The sequence below is a fragment of the Gopherus flavomarginatus genome, chromosome 1, assembly GCF_025201925.1.
Source record: "Gopherus flavomarginatus isolate rGopFla2 chromosome 1, rGopFla2.mat.asm, whole genome shotgun sequence".
Taxonomy (NCBI): Eukaryota; Metazoa; Chordata; order Testudines; family Testudinidae; genus Gopherus; species Gopherus flavomarginatus.
In genome coordinates, this window is record NC_066617.1 from 115,002,755 (window position 1) to 115,023,654 (window position 20,900).

The 20,900-nt window shown below is 43.1% G+C and overlaps 1 protein-coding gene across 2 annotated transcripts in view; it reads left to right on the top strand.

Annotated features, from left to right (window-relative positions):
• Positions 1-20,058, top strand: part of IPO8 (importin 8) — an 82,025-nt gene extending 61,967 nt beyond the window's left edge. For both annotated transcript variants that reach the window (XM_050918149.1, XM_050918158.1), the window contains 4 exons: positions 11,248-11,453; positions 14,864-15,088; positions 15,955-16,071; positions 16,775-20,058. In XM_050918149.1, coding sequence (XP_050774106.1) covers positions 11,248-11,453; positions 14,864-15,088; positions 15,955-16,071; positions 16,775-16,872 — 646 coding nt within the window. In that variant the 3' untranslated portion in view covers positions 16,873-20,058. The remainder of the gene's footprint in view (positions 1-11,247; positions 11,454-14,863; positions 15,089-15,954; positions 16,072-16,774) is intronic.
• The last annotated feature ends 842 nt before the right edge of the window (positions 20,059-20,900 follow it).

Below are 20,900 nucleotides of genomic sequence, written 5' to 3' on the forward strand. Positions count from 1 at the left end.
TTTGTATTTATTTAAGCAGAAGATCTGATATAGGAAATTCAGGCTGGTCCAAACTCTGTAACCTAAAGAAAATGGCTAATTAGCTGCAACTCCGAAAGGAAATGCATTGATGTGACTGAAAGAAAATTGATTCTTAACACGAAAGAGGCAGCTAATTAGTATAAGGGTCTTGCTGGTTTCCCTTTGAATTTCCTAGGATTCAATTTAAAGTAGAAAAGATCCTTTAGCTTCTTCTGTCTATTACTGAAACAAGCATTTGTGGGCTACCGAAGGGCTTGCAGACTATGAAGACTGCATATAACATGTTAAAAATAGACTTGCCTTATGGTAGTATGTTGTGCTTCCATTTGGTCAACAGTCTGAATCCTTACCACTCCAGGCTGAGAGTGCTGTTCAGGTAGCAAGAAAAGTGCATGTCTGGTGGAAGAGTGTTTTATATTGCTGACCAAGTGACTCAGGATCAACACTAGCGAACATCTCAGGGAATTTTGTCCAGGCCACCTCATGCAGGTGGAAGGATTGCTTCAATCTGGGCCTGTGGTGGGGAGAGACTAGATGGATGCTGGAGCATCCTTTCCCACTACAAAAAATATCCTATTTGGTTTGTTAAATCTTCTTGATACTTGATACAGACTCAGCATAACAGACTGCTGAACTTTGAGTAAGATGATTGCTAGTTCTGCTATTCGTCTGTGGCTGACAGGCAGAAGAAGCAGTTCTTCCTTTGTCTCAAATTCACTAAAATTGGCCTGGTGCCTGAGTTTCAACTATCCTTCTGGGACCTCTAACACCACAATATATTTCAAGAGCACACATTCCTTCTTGTAACTGCTCATTTAAATGCTTGAAAACATAGGGAAAGAAATATTCTATATTCGTGAAAGTTTTTTGGGTTAGCTCCTAAGTATTACCATTTAAAATGGATTTATTCTTGAGTCCTCTAGTCTCCTTTATTGTCCAAGAAGGGGAATTTACTAGGAAGTAGAGGCACTAATTACTATGGCTTCTTGAATTTTTGCAATGTTCTATTTTGGAGTTGGCATTACATGACTGTAAGGCATTGACACAAACACCTCAACCCCGATATAACATGGGATCACATACAACACGGTAAAGCTCTGACATGCTGCTCTGAGCAGCATGTTAAGGGTGCCAGGCTAGACTGGGGACAAAGGGTTCGATAACGAGCAGAGGGTCTCAGGGGTGGTCAGGGGCTCCTCCCCCCTTCCAGGGTCTGGGGGGCAGGAGCTGTGGGAGGGCACTTTTTGGGGGCCCAAAGTCCCAGAGTGGCCTGGGGGATTAGCAGGGGGCTGGGAGCAGCCTGCTCTGCTTCCCTTGCCCCGGCCCCAGCTGTGTCGCTTGGGGGATAGGACTTGAGGGAAGGGATCCCTCCACCACACTCACCAGCAGCGTTGGAAGCGGAGCAGCCCAGCCCCAGCCCGCTCCACTCCGCCAGCTCCCAGCCACAGCGCTCCGCTTCCTGCCGCAGGGGAGTACGGGGGCATCCTTTCCCCAACCTCCCCACACTCACCGGCAACAGGAAGCGGAGCGCCACGGCTGGGAGGTGGCAGATGGAGCGGGCTGGGGCCACGTCACTCCACTTCCCGCCGCCAGTGAGCGCAGAGGGCATCCTTTCTCCAACCTCCCTGCACTCACCGGCGGTGGGAAGCGGAGCAGCCCAGCCCCAGCCAGCTCCACTCCACCAGCTCCCAGCTGTGGTGCTCCACTTCCCGCCGGGCAGATGAGTGCAGGACCTTTGCCCAGCCGCCCCCCAGCGACATGGCTAGGGCCAGGGCAAGGAAAGCAGAGCGGGCTGGGGCTGCATCGTTCCGCTTCCCGTTGCAGGTGAGTGCGGGGGGGCATCCTTTCCCCAACCTCCCTGCACTCACCGATGGTGGGAAGCAGAGCGACATGGCTAGGAGCAGGTTGGGGCTGGGCTGCTCCGCCTCCCGCTGCTGCTGGTAAGCGCCTGTCAGGGGGTGGGGTGGTGCTGAATAGGGGTTGGAGCACTCAGGGGACGGGGGGTTGGGTAGGGGTGAGGTCCTGGGGGGTAATTAGGAACGGGGATCTCTGGAGGGGGCGGTCAGGGAACAAGGAACGACAGGGGGCAAAGCAAGTTTGATATAACGCGGTATCACCTATAACATGGTGAGATTTTTTCTCTCTCGAGGACCATGTTATATCGGGGTAGAGGTATATTATAAGATTATTCACTGTTCTGTTGCACGTATAGTAAAATTAGTTCATTTCACTTGTCAAGGTATTTTTCCCCCAGTTTGAACTTTAGCATCCAAAAGTGGGGACCTGCATGTTCCCTTCTAAGCTTAATTCCTAGCTTAGACCTGATAGTGCCGCCACAAGCCAAAATATAGTGTTTGGCACACTTCCTGTTCCCCAAAACCTTCCCTGGGGGACCCAAGATCCAAACCCCTTGGGTCTTAAAACAAGGAGAAATAAACCATCCCCCCTCCTTTCCCCCTCCCAGACTTTCCCCTCCCTGGGCTACCCTGCCAGACTGCACTGATCCAAACTCCTTGGATCTTAAAACAGAGAGAAATTAACCTTCCCCCCCCTTTCCCCCACCAATCCCTGGTGAGTTCAGACCCAGTCCCCTTGGGTCTTAAACAAGAAAAAAGAAATCAATCAGATTCTTAAAAAAGAAAACTTTTAATAAAAGAAGAAAAAGTAAAAATTATCTCTGTAAACTCAGGATGGAAAATGTTTACAGGGTATTCAGCTCATATAGACTAGAGGGACTTCTTCCCCCCCCTAGCCTGAGATTAAAAGTTACAGCAAACAGAGGTAAAACTCCTTCCAGCAAAATACACATTCACAAGTTAAGAAAACAAACATAAGACTAATCCGCCTTTTTTAGCCAGTACTTACTATTTTGAACATGAGAGACTGTTTCAGAAAGATTGGGGAAACCTGGGGTGCACGTCTGCCCCACTTAGCCCCAAGAGCGAACAAAGAACAAAACAAACAGCACAAAGACAGACTTCCCTCCACCAAGATTTGAAAGTATCTTGTCCCCTGATTGGTCCTCTGGTCAGGTGTCAGCCAGGTTTACTGAGCTTCTTAACCCTTTACAGGTAAAAGAGACATTAACCCTTAACTATCTGTTTATGACAGCACTGTAGGGACTTTAAGAAATTTCAAGGCTTCCAATGTCAAGCTACAGAACGTGTATGGATTTGGAGGCTATAAAGGGCTGCTATCATAGAAAGGAGCTGCAGGAGACCGGTGTGCAAGGATCAAACTTCAATTTTTCTCTCTGGTCTTACAAAATTCATCTTGGTGATCTCCTTGTGCATTTGCTTTGCACATATACAGCACCTTTAATCTAATACTATCAAAAGGCTTTACAAATATCAAGCCTTACAACATTATGGTATGCGTAACTGGTGGTGGTAAGCCTATGTTAGTGATGGGTAAACTGAGGCACTGAGCAATTACATTTTTTCCCCTGGTTGCAAAACTGGAAATAGAATTCCTGGATTCTATCACCCTCCTGATTTCAGCTCCTAGCCTGCCTTCCTATTTTTGTGTGTGTGTGTGTGTGTGTGTGTGTGTGTGTGTGTGTGTGTGAGAGAGAGAGAGAGAGAGAGAAATCCTAAAAGTTAGAGAAAGAGAGGATATCCTTCATGCCTAGTTGCAGTTAATAAATTTCTCAAGGCAATAAATGAGGAAGATTGCAAACACCATGTAGGCAAAACACACAGCTTGATATGCTGGTTGACTTTGCTTTCCCTTGGATGGACTATTGTAGCCAGAAGGCTGTGCTTGCTCTTTTTAAGTAGCTTATTGCTATTGTGCATCACTCAGAAAACAGAACTGCTTTGCTAAGCCCAATTGAGACTAAGGCCTGGTCTACACTACGCGTTTAAACCGATTTTAGCAGCGTTAAACCGATTTAACGCTGTACCCGTCCACACTACAAGGCCCTTTATATCGATATAAAGGGCTCTTTAAATCGGTTTCTGTACTCCTCCCCGACGAGAGGAGTAGCGCTAAAATCGGTATTACCATATTGGATTAGGGTTAGTGTGATGCAAATCGATGGTATTGGCCTCCGGGCCGTATCCCACAGTGCGCCACTGTGACCGCTTTGGACAGCAGTCTCAGCTCGGATGCAGTGGCCAGGTAAACAGGAAAAGCCCCGCGAAATTTTGATTTTCATTTCCTGTCTGCCCAGCTTGGAGCTCTGATCAGCACGGGTGGCAATGCAGTCCCAAATCCAAAAAGAGCTCCAGCGTGGACCGTACGGAAGATACTGAATCTGATTGCTCTATAGTGACACAAATCTGTTCTATCAAAGCTCCATTACAGAAGACAAAATGCCAAAGCGTTTGAAAAAAAAAAATCTACAGGCTACACAGTGCTGCGTGACAAGTGTAACGGGAAGCCAGAGACTCAAATGGACGCTCATGGAGGGAGGGAGGGGGTACTGAGGACTCCAGCTATCCCACAGTTCCCAGCAGTCTCTGAAAAGTATTTGCATTCTTGGCTGAGCTCCCAGTGCCTGTAGGTTCAAACACATTGTCCGGCGTGGTTCAGGGAATAGCTCGTCAATTTACTCCCCCCCCCCACGTGAAAGAAAAGGGAAAGAAATCATTTCTTGACTTCTTTCAGTGTCACCCTGTGTCTACTGAATGCTGCTGGTAGACGCAATGCTGCAGCAGTGAAGAGAAGTATCCGCTCCTCTCCCCTCCTCGGTGGCAGACGGTGCAGTAGGACTGGTAACCGTCCTTCTTATCAACCCGTGAGTGCTCCTGGCTGGTTTCAGGTGAGGCTGGCCCGGGGCGCCTGGGTGAAAATAGAAATGACTCCCGGTCATTCCCAGTAGATGGTACAGAACGGCTGGTAACCGTCTTCATCATAGCAACTGGGGGCTGAACTTCAATCAGCCCCCTCCCTTTCATGTGAAAAGAAAAGATTGTGTACTGCCTGGACTATCATAGCAGTGGGATGCTGGGCTCCTCTCCCCCACACTGCTTAATGTCCTGCCTGGACTATCATAGCACCGGGAGGCTGCCTCCCCCTCATTTTATGTCACTAAAAACTAAGTGTTTCTTATTCCTGCATTCTTTATTACTTCATGACACAAATGTGGGGGGACACTGCCAGGGTAGCCCAGGAAGGTTGGGGGAGGAGGGAAACAACAGGTGGGGTTGTTGCAGTGGCACCCCCCGTGAATGGCATGTAGCTCATCATTTCTGCGGGATCTGACACCGAGCAGCTGTATTCTCTGATACACTGCTTCTCTAGTACATTTGCCCCATATTCTAGGCAGGACTGACTCTATTTTTAGAACCCATAAAGGAGGGATTGACTCAGGGAGTCGTTCCCAGTTTTGCTTTTGCGCCCCTGGCCTATCTCAGCCGGGGCACCCATGATAGCAGCAGACGGCACAGAAGGACAGATAACCATCATCTCATTGCCAAGTTACACTGGCAGCAGACGGTACAGAACAACTGGTAACCATCTCTGCTATCATGCAAAAGCAAATGAATGCTGCTGTGTAGTGCTGGAGTATCGCCTCTGTCCGCGGCATCCAGTACACATACGGTGACTGTAAAAAAAAAAAAAAAAAAAAAAAAAAAAGCTGAATGGGCTCCATGGTTGCCGTGCTATGGCGTCTGCCAGGGCAATCCAGGGAAAAAGGGCGCGAAATGATTATCTGCCATTGCTTTCCCGGAGGAAGGAATGACTGACGACATTTACCCAGAAGCACCCGAGACAATGATTTTTGCCCCATCAGGCACTAGGCTCTCAACCTAGAATTCTAAGGGACGGAGGAGACTGCGGGAACTATGGGATAGCTATGGAATAGCTACCCACAGTGCAACGCTCCGGAAATCGACGCTAGCCTCGGACCATGGACGCACACCGCCGAATTAATGTGCTTAGTGTGGCTGCGTGCACTCGACTTCATACAATCTCTGTTTTATAAAACCGGTTTATGTAAAATCGGAATAATCCCGTAGCGTAGATGTACCCTAACATACTCTGATGCCTAATGCAATCCCTAAGAATCCTCATTCCTGTGTAAGCCCCTATTTATTACATCTTTGTAACCATTTGGTTTGCTTGATGCCTGTCTCAGATCTGGTTGGGCACCACCTGTGTGCCACTTGCCAGACTGCTCTAAGAGGAGCCTCTGGATCCCTGGGTATTCTAAACCTCTGGATCCCTAGATGTTCTAAGCCTCTGGTATCTGAATAGAGCTCAGTCACTGCCCCAGTCTTGGGGCCCAGACCCTTTGTCTAGAGCCCGTTCCTGAGATCTGGAACTCACAGTTCAGCTGCCTTGCCCGTGGGCTCAGTGCTGACTGTTCACATTCCTCTGGTAGCTTACGGTTACTTAAAGGTTTGGGGGAGGTGGGTTAATAAATAAGATGTCAAGTAATCACAGTGAACCAAATTTATTAATCCATGAGTGTTAGAGATCAGTCAGCACAAATACAGAAAGATAGGGGTTAAACCCTTCCATTGATCAGGGGATACAACGAGCAGCATGGACTGGTCCAGAAATATAACTCACTGCTGAGTAGTATATATACCTTACTATCAATGCAAACTCCCAAAACATGGTTTGTGTCATTCTTACCCTAATATTTCCATTGCCATGCACTTGCTATCCAAGGCTGTTGGAAATTTGTGCCTAGTTTCTAGCAACAATTATATCAGTTGCTTATTATTGTCAGAAACTTTGGCAAAATGCTACTTTCAGTGTGCGCTCTAGAAACAAAAGCTTACACACACTTTTTACTATCATGGAATCATAGAATATCAGGGTTGGAAGAACCTCAGGAGGTCATCTAATCCAACCCCCTGCTCAGAGCAGGACCAATCCCCAAATAAATCATCCCAGACAAAGCCCTTAAAAACCTCTAAGGAAGGAGATTCCACCACCTCCATAGGTAACCCATTCCAGTGCTTCACCACCCTCCTAGTGAAAAAGTTTTTCCTAATATCCAACCTAAACCTCCCCCACTGCAACTTGAAACCATTACTCCTTGTTCTGTCATCTGGTACCACTGAGAACAGTCTAGATCCATCCTATTTGGAACCCCCTTTCAGGTAGATTCATAGATTCTAGGAGTGGAAGGGACCTCGAGAGGTCATCGAGTCCAGGCTCCTGCCCTCATGGCAGGACCAAATACTATCTAGACCATCCCTGATAGACATTTATCTAACCTACTCTTAAATATCTCCAGAGATGGAGATTCCACAACCTCCGTAGACAATTTATTCCAGTGTTTAAGCACCCTGACAGTTAGGAACTTTTTCCTAATGTCCAACCTAAACCTCCCTTGCTGCAGTTTAAGCCCATTGTTTCTTGTTCTATCCTTGGAAGCTAAGGTGAACAAGTTTTCTCCCTCCTCCTGGTGACACCCTTTTAGATATCTGAAAACTGCTATCATGTCCCCTCTCAATCTTCTCTTTTCCAAGCTAAACAAACCCGGTTCTTTCAGCCTTCCTTCATAGGTCATGTTCTCAAGACCTTTAATCATTCTTGTTGCTCTTCTCTGGACCTTCTCCAATTTCTCCACATCTTTCTTGAAATGTGGTGCCCAGAACTGGACACAATACTCCAGCTGAGGCCTGACCAGCACAGAGTACAGCGGAAGAATGACTTCTCGTGTCTTGCTCACAACACACCTGTTAATGCATCCCAGAATCACATTTGCTTTTTTTGCAACAGCATCACACTGTTGACTCATATTTAGCTTGTGGTCCACTATAATATCTAGAGCTTTCTGCCATACTCCTTCCTAGACAGTCTCTTCCCATTCTCTGTGTGAAACTGATTGTTCCTTCCTGAGTGGAGCACTTTGCATTTGTCTTTGTTAAACTTCATCCTGTTTACTCAGACCATTTCTCCAATTTGTCCAGAGCCTCCAAAGCAGTTGCAATCCCTCCCAGTTTGGTGTCATCTGCAAACTTAATAAGCGTACTTTCTATGCCAATATCTAAGTCATTGATGAAGATATTGAAAAGAGCCAGTAGTTGAAAGCAGCTATCAAATCCCCCCTCGTTCTTCTCTTCTGCAGACTAAACAATCCCAGTTCCCTCCGTCTCTCCTCATAAGTCATGTGCTTCAGCCCCCTAATCATTTTTGTTGCCCTCCGCTGGACTCTTTCCAATTTTTCCACATCCTTCTTGTAGTGTGGGGCCCAAAACTGGACACAGTACTCCAGATGAGGCCTCACCAATGTCGAATAGAGGGGAATGATCCTTCTTATACAGTCCAAAATGCCGTTAGCCTTCTTGGCAACAAGGGCACACTGTTGACTCATATCCAGCTTCTCGTCCACTGTAACCCCTAGGTCCTTTTCTGCAGAACTGCTGTCTAGCCATTCGGTCCCTAGTCTGTAGCAGTGCATCGGATTCTTCCGTCCTAAGTGCAAGACTCTGCACTTATCCTTGTTGAACTTCATCAGATTTCTTTTGGCTCAATCCTCTAATTTGTCTAGGTCCCTCTGTATCCTGTCCCTACCCTCCAGCGTATATGCCACTCCTCCCAATTTAGTGTCATCTGCAAATTTGCTGAGAGTGCAGTCCACGCCATCCCCCAGATCATTAATGATCCTATATTTCAGGATAGACGGTGCTGTGAAAAGTGGTTCACTTTAGCATAAGTATGGATTCTATTAAAGATGTATAATATTAGCTAAATAATTTTGGTAACACCCTTACCCAGAACTCCACCCAAAAGTGTAAATCTTCTGGTAACTCTCCAAAAGGCCACATGGAAGGTGCAGCACATAACATGTGCAGACTTTGCACAGCATTGTTCTTTAATAACAGGACAATTACACAGATCTACACAAAAGCAATAAACCCTATACTAATTTCCCCTCCCTCTGGCTCACCCTTTCTTTGCGGGACATCTGTATTCAGGTAGGCAAGGTTCTCCTCCCTTGGCTCATCCAGCTCCAGCAGCAGTTTCCCTCATCTTAAGGTGGTGAAAATTGCCAAAAAGAGCCAAAAGATCAGCTTCTGTCTTTCAAAACCTTCCAGTCCCTCTGTCAGATGACTCCTGCATCAAGAGAATGATCATAGACACTTACAGGTGACCCCACTGTTGGGTGTCCTGTCCCGTGATAAACTGTTCTCCTGGCTGGGAGCCAGTCTGTTGTCGAGAACTGTTTAACTTCAGTGAGAGAGCAGTTAAAGTCAATGGAGCTCTTATTAAGCTTTTGCCACTACTCCTGTTGGAATTTAGGTCCAACACGGAGGTAATGGACAATAGAGAGAACAAAGCATGCATATTCAGAACGGAGTTTGAAGCTTGGTAAACATACATACAGAGAATTTATAAATTGTGCAGATTCCTTGAATCGTCACAATGCCCACTATGACTTAATACCATGGTATGTGTGGCCTTTGACTAGGAATGAAATTGTAGGCGTTTTTTTAATGGTTAAAACTGGAGGGGCTCCCTGTAAGTTTTATTGCAGACCTTGCTATTACAATATTGTTTTGAATGTGCATCCTGTTAGTTTCCCCAGTCTCTACGTGCATTGACCCATCCTTCTAGTTCTAAGAAATACTAACTCTGCAACAAAAGTGTCTCCTAAGAGCCTTTGTTTTGTTAGATGCCATAACTTGCACGGCCACACCATATGAGAAATGTAACCATGTTGAGACTATGGAAAATGGCTGGTTTGTTACCAGTTGAAAACATCTTATGATCAGACAGCTAAAAAGAGATTTCTACCTCTTTTGTCCTTTCCTCTTTCCCACTCCTGTTACAGTCTTGTTAGCAGTAACATTCTGGAATGGATCCAGGAAACTGGATAGGACTGCTATGTTGCTTGGAGGAGCAAGGGAATGAGAACCTGCCAGCCAGGTTGGCAGAACATCTTTTATGGTAGCAAGGGGAAATTATCTTTCCTGTAGGATACTTCTTGTCCTATTTGGAGTTCTGCACAAAAGCTGTCAGTAACTGAGAATTTTTAAAGAAGAGTTTCTTTAATAGTGAAATGCCATCTAGTCAGAAACACAGTTGAACGGTATTTCTAGTACTACCCAGTATTTGAAGTGCAGACTAAAGAGTGTCCGAAGTAGATAAGGATTTACTCCTACTCTGATGGTGGTTGTGATGCTTTTGCTTATGCAGCCCAAAAGCACTTTTAAAAAAAATTGATTGCATTAAAAGCGCTTATCTAATTTCCTGCATACGGTCAGTAATTAGGGATCTTTCCACTACCACTTTCCAACCAACTCCCTCCCATAGAATATCTTTGGATTACTTTTCCTCAGATGTGTTAGTTTGCATTTTTCCTGATTAAATCTCCTGGTCCATTATTCTGGATGCCTTGGAAAAATTATTTCTTTCATCTTATTGATATTTGCAATGTCTCTGAATTAAATTTAATCTACAAATTTAATGTACAATTTGGACTATTTAAATCAAGGGTTCTCAAACTTCATTGCACTGCGACCCCCTTCTGACAACAAAAATTACTTCGACCCCCAGAGGGGGAACCAAAGCCTGAGCCTGCCAAGCCCCACTGCCCCAGATGGTGGGGGGGTAAAGCCCACTGCTCTGGGCAGGGGGGCCAAAGCTGAAGCTCAAGGGCTTCAGCCCCAGGAAGGGGGTCTGTAACCTGAGTCCTGCTGCCCAGGGTTAAAGTCCTTGGCCTGTGGCTTCGGCCCCAGGCAGTGGGGCTCGGGCTTCAGCTCCAGGCCCCATCAAATCTAAGCCAGTCCCAGGGAGTTGCAGCCCACTTTGGGGTCCTGACCCACAGTTTGAGAATCCCTGATTTAAATATAACCAGCCCCTCTGGCACTCCATCAGATCACCGCCCCTCCCCGCGCCCCCAATTCAATACATTACTGTTTGTCATTGCTCTTTGCTTATGGTCCTTTCTTACCAGTTTTCAATCCATATGACAGTACTCCTATTTAACCAATTCAAATAGATTTTCCAGTCCAGTTTAGTGATGTACTGCGTCCAACGCTTTACTGAAAATCAGATAAATTACACCATTAACCATGTTTATTTAGCATTACATTTCTTTGTATTTGAGAATCCTAATCAACAGGTCTAGGAAGTTAGCCAGTGTGTGATAGGTGATCAATCAGTTATTACATGCAGTACTTGTTATTGGGAATTTTACATTTAAAAACCTAGCGGAAGAATATATTTAGGAGCTGTTGCTTAGTAGTATAATTCTACTTTTTTAATCTATACAAAGGGACCTGTTTCTCATGTAACATATTTGTATTGCTTTAGACTTCATGACAGAAAGATGTGTATAATAGGACTGAGCATCCTAATGGAATTGCAAAACCGACCTCCTGCGGTAGATGCTGTGGCCGCGCAGATTGTTCCTTCAATCCTACTCCTGTTTCTGGGATTAAAACAAGTATGTGCTACGCGAGAATTTACGGAACATGAAGACCAGGCTAAAGACGAAAAACGCGATACAGAAGATAATGGTAAGATCTCCCATTTCCACATTCTGGATTGAATTTTAAATGTGTTTGAAATTACAGTTGATTTTTAAGACTCATCAGCCTTTCTGCTGAATTGGTCTGGTTTATTGGATGCTTGGAAAGATCCTCTTATGAATTGGTCATTCCTCTTAAAATTAATGCTAAATCCCTTTTGAGGTGTATCTATGTCACTCCTCCTGCAAGGGCAGTTTTGTTTTAAAAATAATAAAAGCTGCAAATCCATGGTGCCCAATCACAAATGTGCTCTGTAAACCAGCATGCAGGAGATTCCTGACTAATAGGCCAGCAGAAATTGGGCAGTGCTGTGGAGGCAGCATTCTTGGTCCCTGGGGAAAAAACATGTCCCCAATAGCTACCTCTTCAACTAATTTAAAAAGTAATGATAATGGGCTTGGAAGGGATCCCTGGCCTGTCGTCTTCTCCCAGACGGAGGGTGGCAAAAGGAAAGATGGATTAAAATATGACTTTTTTCAAAAAGAACTGATATTTTAATTTAAAGGGGAAGTTTTTTATTTAAATAACATAGGTTTATTTTTAAATGAAAATTTATTTACAATTAATTTTACATTGTAAAGAAAGTCAGACCACTGAACTAGTGAAGTCATTGGCACGGTATCTGGAACCAGAGTTTGTTGAAGTGCTAAACCAGCTTTTGACAGCAATAGCTTCTTCTGCAGGAGCAGAAAATATTTTCTTCATTTCAGTTTAATCAGCTAGTTCAGTTCAATGATTAGTTCATTCAAAGTTAAGAGACCAATTGTGAGTTGAAGAAAGCAGAAAAGCTTATTTTCCTCTGCTAATCTATGAATAAAACGAGGTGTGAGAAGATGAGATTTACTAGTTCTAAAAACTTGAAGGGCGGAAACAATCAGTTTAATTCACTAACTACAGATAATGCTTCCTTTGTTTGATAAATCCATTTTAAATGGAAAACCGTGTTTTGATGAACTCCATTCTGTTGTATCCAGCATATTTAAGATAGTTTTGTTTAATAAAACAACTTTAAAAGTGCTCTCTTTGTGCACTTTTAATTGAATTTCAAATTTCAATCTTAATAGAGATTGACACAAATCTTGAGTAAAAAAGAAAATCCTCTAGTAAATAAATGCATCCTTTACCATTTTCTAACATCATAAAATATAAAATTTAAGAATGTGAATGAATGTAAATTAATCTATATAATTGCTTAAATAACTGTATATAGATAGTTTATGCTCCTGGTTAGCAAAATGTACCAAATTTAGTGGAAAGGCAATATTTTGTTGCAAATCAACATGCTTTAATGGTTTACCAGTCAATGAGAATCAGTCTTTCTTTAGGAAAATAAACAAATGCAAAATGAGATTAAAATCAATTCTTTATATAAAAGTTTCCTGCTTACTGCTTTAAATTGTGATCAGACTCAATGATGTAAATTGCTTTGGTTTAAATCAATACACGCTGGTACAAAGAGCCTTCAGGACAGGTTTACAAAGCAGGAATTGAGATGATCATGATTCCTGTGGCAGAGAGGCCTCCTCTCAATCTATCAGGCAAAAAGGAAAACAAATCCAGAGAATTTGCAGCACTGGAGAGTGTATATTACACAGCATTAATGACAGATTATTTTATTGTCTGAATATCTAATTTGCAGTATGAGATAAAACCATTGTAGGCTCTAATGCTTAAGATGAGTACAAATGAAATCCTTTTAAGAGGTGCAAATTGCAGACATAATTGTAATTAAATTGAGTTGCCTCTACTTAATGAGCATAAGAACATGGTACAGTAGCTACACAATCATTTCAGTAGCCATGTACTGCTCAGATCTCTGCACTGTGATTTGCCTAAAACTCCAGTCCCAACCATTCCAGACTGCTGTCCATAAGCCCGTAGCAGATATAACCAATTCCACTCATTTTATCCAGCTGACAAAAGAAAAACTTGAAATGCTGTTTTTAGCCCCCGTTATATTCTTGAAAACATTTCATAGATATTTTGGCATAGTAACCTGAGACCTTGCTTAAGTCAGAAATAGCAATGTTTGGAACTTACATTTCAAGTTTTTGGTTCAGGATATGATGGCTGTTTCATAAATACAAAGCTGGGTAAAACAGCCAAGGGAAGTTGTTTTAAGTGTGTGAAGTTAAGAGAGCTCTCCAAAAGTTGGTAGGCAATAAATGTGACAAAAGTCTTTTAACTGTATAGGGTATCTGTTTGTAAAGTCCAAGTCTTTATTTGCTGTATTTTATTAAAAAGCAAAATGACAGGCGATTTATATTACCCTATATACTTGATCATAAGCCAGCTTGTTTATAAGCTGAGCCCCCGAGATAGATAAGTAAAAATGGAAATTTTTTTTATAACCCATTCATAAGCCGACCCTATAATTTGGCAGTCAGAAAACTTTGGCTTCCGGGCCATCAGGATAAGCTGCTGGTGGGCCAAGATGGTTTGTTTACCTTGAGCATCTGCAGGCACAGAGGTGAACCTAAGTAAACCAAGTGTCCCAGCGCACCAGCTGCTTACCTTGATGGGCCGGGACAGCAACCGGTGGGGAAATTTTTTTGGGGGGGAGAAGCTGGGAGTCAGGGGAGTAACCCCTGTGACCACCCCCCACATGACCCCAACCCTAGCCTGGGACACCCACACTCTCCCCATCCCATCCCTTCCCACCTTATCTGGGGAGGGCCAGGGGAGCATGTCTCTGGTCTGGCTGGAGCTGCTCCGGCAGGCTGAGCGGCGCGGCTGCAGCCTGCTCCGACGGGTCAGACCAGACGGTGTGGCCGCAGCATGTTCCAGCGGACTGGGCCGGGTGACACGGCTGCAGTGTGCTCTGGGGAGCGGGGCCGAGTGGCACGGCTGCAGCCTGCCAGCCCCGGAGCTGCAGCTGCTTTGGAAGCTGTGGGAGAGCAGCGTGGCCAGAAGCAGAGAAACTCTGGCCCAGCCTCTTCCCTTCTGGCTCTGCTGCCTCTCCTTGCTCCCTCTGTTGGAGGAAGGGGCTGTGTCCCACCTCTCCCTCTCTATATCCGTTCATAAGCCGACCCCCCTCTCTGGTGCTTCCCTTTTATTACTAAAAAAATTCGGCTTATGAATGAGTATATATGGTCATTTACAAGAGAAAAGTTGCTGTTTTGCTCCTACAGCAGTCGTTTACTCACAAAGTAACGGTACATGTGAGAGCAAATTTCAGTTTCACTCTTCCAAGATGTTACTAGAAACAGAGCATAAGTGTGTTCTAAAATGTATGAAATATTTTGATGGCTTCCTTTTTCACATCTTCAAGTTTTTGTTTTTAAACTATGGTCCCTTTTCTGGCCAAAAATGTATGTATACATGTTTTGTCCCTTAATATTTTTAATTACTGAAGGCATATGATGATTTTAAAAAGAAAAATGTTGATACCTTTGCAGAAGAGATCCCAAGTGACGAAGAAGAAACAAATGATGTGGGTCAGGCAATGCAAGAGAATCATGGAGGAGGTGGTGGTGGTGGTGGAGAAGATGAAGATGAGGATGATGACGATGATGACTGGGATGAAGATGCATTGGAAGAAACTGCTCTAGAAGGATTCAGCACTCCTCTTGACCTTGAAGATGGTGTGGATGAATATCAGTTTTTTACACAAGCACTGTTAAGTACGTACATGCCTGTATGCATAATTCTTTAATATGATGGTTCAGAGACACTTATGTAAATAATTGTTTTAAATCCTTATCTGTGGTACTAGTAACCTCTTGCACTATTGAAACTGAAAAATAACCCAAAATCTTTTTTGTATGTTTGCTTCACCATTTATGCTGATTTACCTCAGTTTGGATTTTTGAACGTTTTCCCCCTTTCTACTAATGAGTTTCGCTTTCTGATTCTCCTGTTCTAACATAACCATGAAATCTGTGGCTAGCACACACTCAAAGATACTTCTAAAGCTGAACAAGTGTTCTAACTGAAAAGGTCCTGAAATCATTTCTGTTCATACTATCTCTATTGCAATTTTTCAAACAAAACCTATATTATAGGGTCTAAACTACTTCATTGTCCTTTGAGTGCTCAGACAGAAGTATTTATCTTTTCTAAATTGTCAAAACCCTAAAGGAAAAAGCATTTTTCTCCTGTCCAGAAGTTTTAACAAGTATAGTTTTATTTTTAACTTCTGAAATGAGTCTAATTTTCAGCATAGTGGATGCATTTTGACTGTGAAATTGAACATGGCTGTGAATATTGGGCACACTTTGAAACATTATTAAGTCCCTGTTCCAGAAAGCTCTTAAACACATGCTCAATTTTAAGCTCCTCAAACCCCAGTCCCTTTTGGAAATAGGCCAACTTCATCTGTGTTCTGAGAAGCTGACAGAGGTGCTAAACCAGTGTTGATGTGTGAGGTCTGTATTTTTTAACCACAAACCCAGATCTTCTTTCTCTCTGTCTTTTTCATCTTGTCCTTCTGAAATAGTCTTAAAACATAGGCTGATAATCACTTTGCATCCACTCCTTGTTTTGACAGCGGTTCAGATCCGGGATGCAGTCTGGTACCACTCACTGACAGCACCACTGAGCGATGATCAGAAGAAACAATTGCAGGAAATTTACACAATAGCAGAACACCGGCGAAGTGCTGCAGGTCAGTCATTTCTCTGAGGCTATGATGTGTTGTAGGGACTCTGGTACAGAATATGCCTTTGTAGCAATTATATAGGGTGCAGTGGGCCAACATGAGTCCCTGTGCACTACTGGGTCCGAGAGGAGATTTGAGGAGCATAAGCGGTGCATAGGGCTTTATGCTGTCTCTGCACTGAGATGAATCTCACCTAGAGATTAGCATTGCCTCTAATTTGTAGACTCCTATCTGGCAGATTAAAACAACTATATAGAAACTGAGCTAGATTTTCAGATGGATTTTGCACATAAAGAGTAAATTAAGGTATTACCTGGCTGACAGCCATTCATTTGATCAAGACTGTTATAGATCAGTGTGTGTTTTACAGCTGTTTAATTTTTTTTACCACTAAAATTACTTTTCACAGTAAATATAAGCATTTGGACATTTAAAAAGGGGTCTGCATTGATGGAAATAAGTTCATTAAACCGAGGAGCATGCAGTGCAAAGTCATGTACAATTATTTCATAATAAATTAATCTTTCAACTTCTGTCCTAGAGAGGGGTGTGGAATGTTTCTTTAAAAAAAAAATCTAATCTGCTGCAATTTATCACTGCAGTGGCAGATCTGAGAATGAAAGCTTCCTCTTCCGCACAGGACTGTGTAGATCAGACACAATTACTCTCTACTTTTATACCCCTTTTCTTTTCCTTCTGTGAATTCTAGAGACTAAGACGATAGAACAACAAAGTGGCTACACATTTGACAACAAAGGACTGATCACAGCATTTAACTTTGGTGGAAATGCTCCTGGAGGCAACTGAAGGAGAAATTGCAAAGGACTCTGGGAATGGCTTCATCATTACATTTTATTATAAAACAGTCATGACTTCTGAGTGTGTGGGGGAGGGTAATCTGATGTTCCAGATGGTTTCCCCTGGGAGACAGCAGTGTGTTTTCCTCACCAGACTGCTCTTTCTAGCCAGCTACTGTAATGTTCAAATTCTTGTGGTGTTTTTATAATTTGATGGACTGAAAAGAAAACATCTGCCCTCAAGGAAACTGAATGACTGAGAGGGGCTAGGTTGAATCTAGTTGAATTGCACTTCTCAGGTTTTTGCTGTGCAGAATTGGTGGATTCATATGGATAACAGTGCCTTCTGTTGTATATGGATTATCTGAACAAATGAATTTGAGTGTATCGTAATTTTTTTAAGTGTAAGGATTCTTCTAGATGCACTGTAAGCCTCGGTTCCGTGTTTTCCGACTGTCTGTCTTTTACTACATGACTTAGTTGTTTGTTAGTTGCATACACGTTGCTGGTTTCAAAAACATCATCTCAACTTCCCTCCTTGGTGTAGACCTTTATATGTTGGGCATTCTTTTGGAATTATAAAGCATACTCTGGGGCTTTCAAGGGTTCTTATCAAAAAAGCAGGTTTTTCCCTTGATGCAACGGTCACCTCAGCCCACGTCCTTGAGATCTCTCCATTAAAAGACAACCTACTTGAGTTGTAATGGCACTCATGCTCTGGCAGGTTCAGATCAAAACTGACACTGGTACCAAATAATTTCTATCTCCGTAAGTGTGTGAGTGATCAATCTCTGGCCCTTGCGAGTAGAGGAACTACATGACAACTTGTCTCCTTTATTGCTGAATGTTAGGTTTTATTTTGGGACCCTATACATTCTTTTCCTTTAGTGATTCATTATCATTCCAGCTGTAGTACTGAAAAATGGGGGTCCATAACATTTTAAAGCAATAGTTTATCTTAGTGGAGGGGAAAGTAGCTCCAAATCTTGCTTTTTTATGTCTGAATTTCTACTCTGCATCCCATCTGGCTCCTATTCCCAGGGCTGTAATTTAGTCATGTTTAATTTTCCCATGTTAAAAAGGTCAGTCTCCTATACTCAAATATACACATACCTAATTGTATGTGTGTTCGTACAGTGAAACTTGTCTTAAGCAGACACTAAGCTAAATACTGATATGCACAGAAATCTCTCTTCTATAACTAAGGGGTTAACAAAGTTATAGTGGAAATGATGGGGATACATTAAAATGATTAAATATTTTAAGATGAGGATTGAAGGTAGAATCTTTAATCCATATTTCATGTCTTTTTTGTGTCTGATCACTTGTTCAGGCCTTGAAAGTGTTTACTAGACAACTGTTACCCCAAGACTGACATGAAAGGTGAAAAGCCCTTTGCCTGGGGTGGTACCCAATTGAAAAAGCTTGACTGTTCTTTCTTTCCCCATCACTTCTTCAGCTACTGCAAAAGGGGAGGGTGCTGTCCTTGGACCCTGCTCAGGGCTCTTATCTTTTGTACAAACCTCTGTCTCTCCCACTGCCCAGCTGTGAAAATACCTCTCTCCTGTTTTCCCTTCTTCCTGCCCCAGAATCTTCTGCCTGCTGGAACTACTGGGTGGAGAGAGGTCCTCTGCTGCTTTAGCCCTCTTCAGCCTTCCTACCTCCTGCTGAGGTGGTCATGTATCTGCTACTTTACCCCTCCCTCAGCCTCAGTGTTAGGTCCTCTCCAATGGCCTTCTCTGCCACTGTTTATAGATTTTTTTTTTTCAAAGCAGCCGCAGAATGAAATTGACTTGGTTCTTATTTGTTTTCACTGACGCTATTCAAAACCCTGGGTGCAGCAGTGAAAAACTATCACGTCTCTTAGATCAGCTTTCATTCCGCTAAAGCCTGAGAAAGCTTTGAACACTTGAAAATTCAGACCCCAGTGTCTTTGCTAGTAAAGTGATTGGTGATTTTGGATGTCCAGTATAAGACCCTTCAAAGAGGATAGAGGCCTCTGTACTTTTTGAAAATCAGGCCCCAAAGTAATTGGTCACTTTCAGAGATTTAGAGCTGGAGGTGTCTCCCTAACACTACATACTACATCACTTTACTTTCAGTTTACAGTTGGGATTTCTTTACAACAATGAAAAGATAGAAACTTGTTCACAATTCTAAACAAAAGTTATTCAGAAGTCGGTGGCATTGATTTCTGCACACATCCTTGGCAATGGAAGCTTTCTTTTCGCCATTGGGCATCTGGCAAATGGAGTTTTTAAGCTCTGTGTTCATTTATATATAAGCTGTTCATTGTCAGTCAGTGGGATTTCCTTCAAAGCCTCTCCTCCCACCGGAACTAAGAACAAAAGGATTTTTTTCTGTTCCACTAATGAAGGTCATTGCATAATCAAAAGGTAGTTTTCAGGAGTTAACATGTTCAAGCAGAAATCTACCACTGTATAGCACTATCCTTATGTCCACCCTTCTGAGTCATAGTTGTTCCCTTAACACTGCTGCTTGTATACTTTTCAAATGAACTGCCAAGATTTCATCCAGATGTTTCTGACAATGGATTTGAATTGCTATTTGGTATCTCACAGTTGTGATCAGAGGGGAGATTTTAGGATGTGGTGCACAAAAGGGTGACGAGCTTTCTCCTTCCCAGGAGATTGAGCAGATGTTTCTACTGGCAAAAAAACAAACATAAATTTATTCCCTTTTTGAAGAGGTATTCAGTTAAAGAAATAGTCCCAAGATTTCTTAGGCTCCAAACTCCCCTTTTACGTGTGGTTCTCTTTTAATGTGATAAATATGCATTCATACACAATCATAATAGGCAAGGGATTGTAGGGATTTCTTCCTGAGATGTCTCCAGCTTGTACTACATTTAGTACAAATGTGCATTACTGTCTCATGTTGAAGCCAGGGTAATCGTGGAACGTCAGATACCAGCAACATTGAACTGAGCAAGATGTAGTCGCCCTTGGAAATGCAGAGACTTATGAATGTATTGTCAAATAAAACAAAGGCTGATAAAAGTAACCTTTGCTGCCCTGTGCCAGCATTCACTAAGTGTGAAGGTGACTGTATGGACGCTATGGGTGCTTAAGAATGAAATTAGATTTGTGTAGGTTATAATTATAGCAAGTGTTAACTTATGTGGTAAAACATCTTTTTCAGATAAATTAACTAGTCCTGGGTGTGAAATTTCAAATGCTGTTTTGTCATTCTTAAACTTCCGGTGACTCTTATTATTCTTTTGGTTTCCTCTTTTTGCTTTGGCTGAGTCTTTCTTTGAAGCGAGAAGAGTACAGTCTGTTTTTGCAACAAAGCAAACTCTACAACCAAAGTGGCTAGCTCCAGGAAGAAAGCAGAATACCAAACTGAAGAAAACCTGCAGTGATTAAAATTGACATGTTTTGGCAGTGGCTGGGTCAAAATATGTAAACCATGTTCTGCAGAGTGTCACAGTAAGATTCTTTGCTTCAGGGGGAAATGGGTGTTTTGGGGTGGGAATTAAGTGATTTACTACTTCAGAATTTGTCCTTTTGGAGAAATTTAGTCTTTACTGAAGGTTAGATTACATCACAAGTTAGTAGACAAGAGCAGCCATCAGAAGAGCTGCCAGCAGCACAGCTGTCTTCAGAGTTGGACACCCAGCTAGCTGCTGCTGCTCTCCAGCCGCCCAGCTCTGTAGGCGGTGCAGAAGTAAGGGTGGCAGTACCACAACTCCCCCTACAGTAGCTTTGCGACCCCCTTTTGTGTTAGAACCTCCAGTTCGATAAACTCTCATTTAAGGGCTCTTCATGTTTATATTTTACCATTTAAAAATACATATTGTGATAGAGCAGGACCAAGGAGCAGTGGCAGAGTGGTCAAGGGGAGATATATAAGCCGTAGGCTAATTAAGGCATGGTTCCCTGTAGACTAAGGAAGGTTACTACAGGTTAATTGGAGCACCTGTAGTCAATTAAGGCCCTGTCAGGAACCAAAAAGGAGGGGAGAAGCTGCTTTAGGCAGACAGGGTGGAGAGAGAGGACTGGAGTTTGGAGGTGT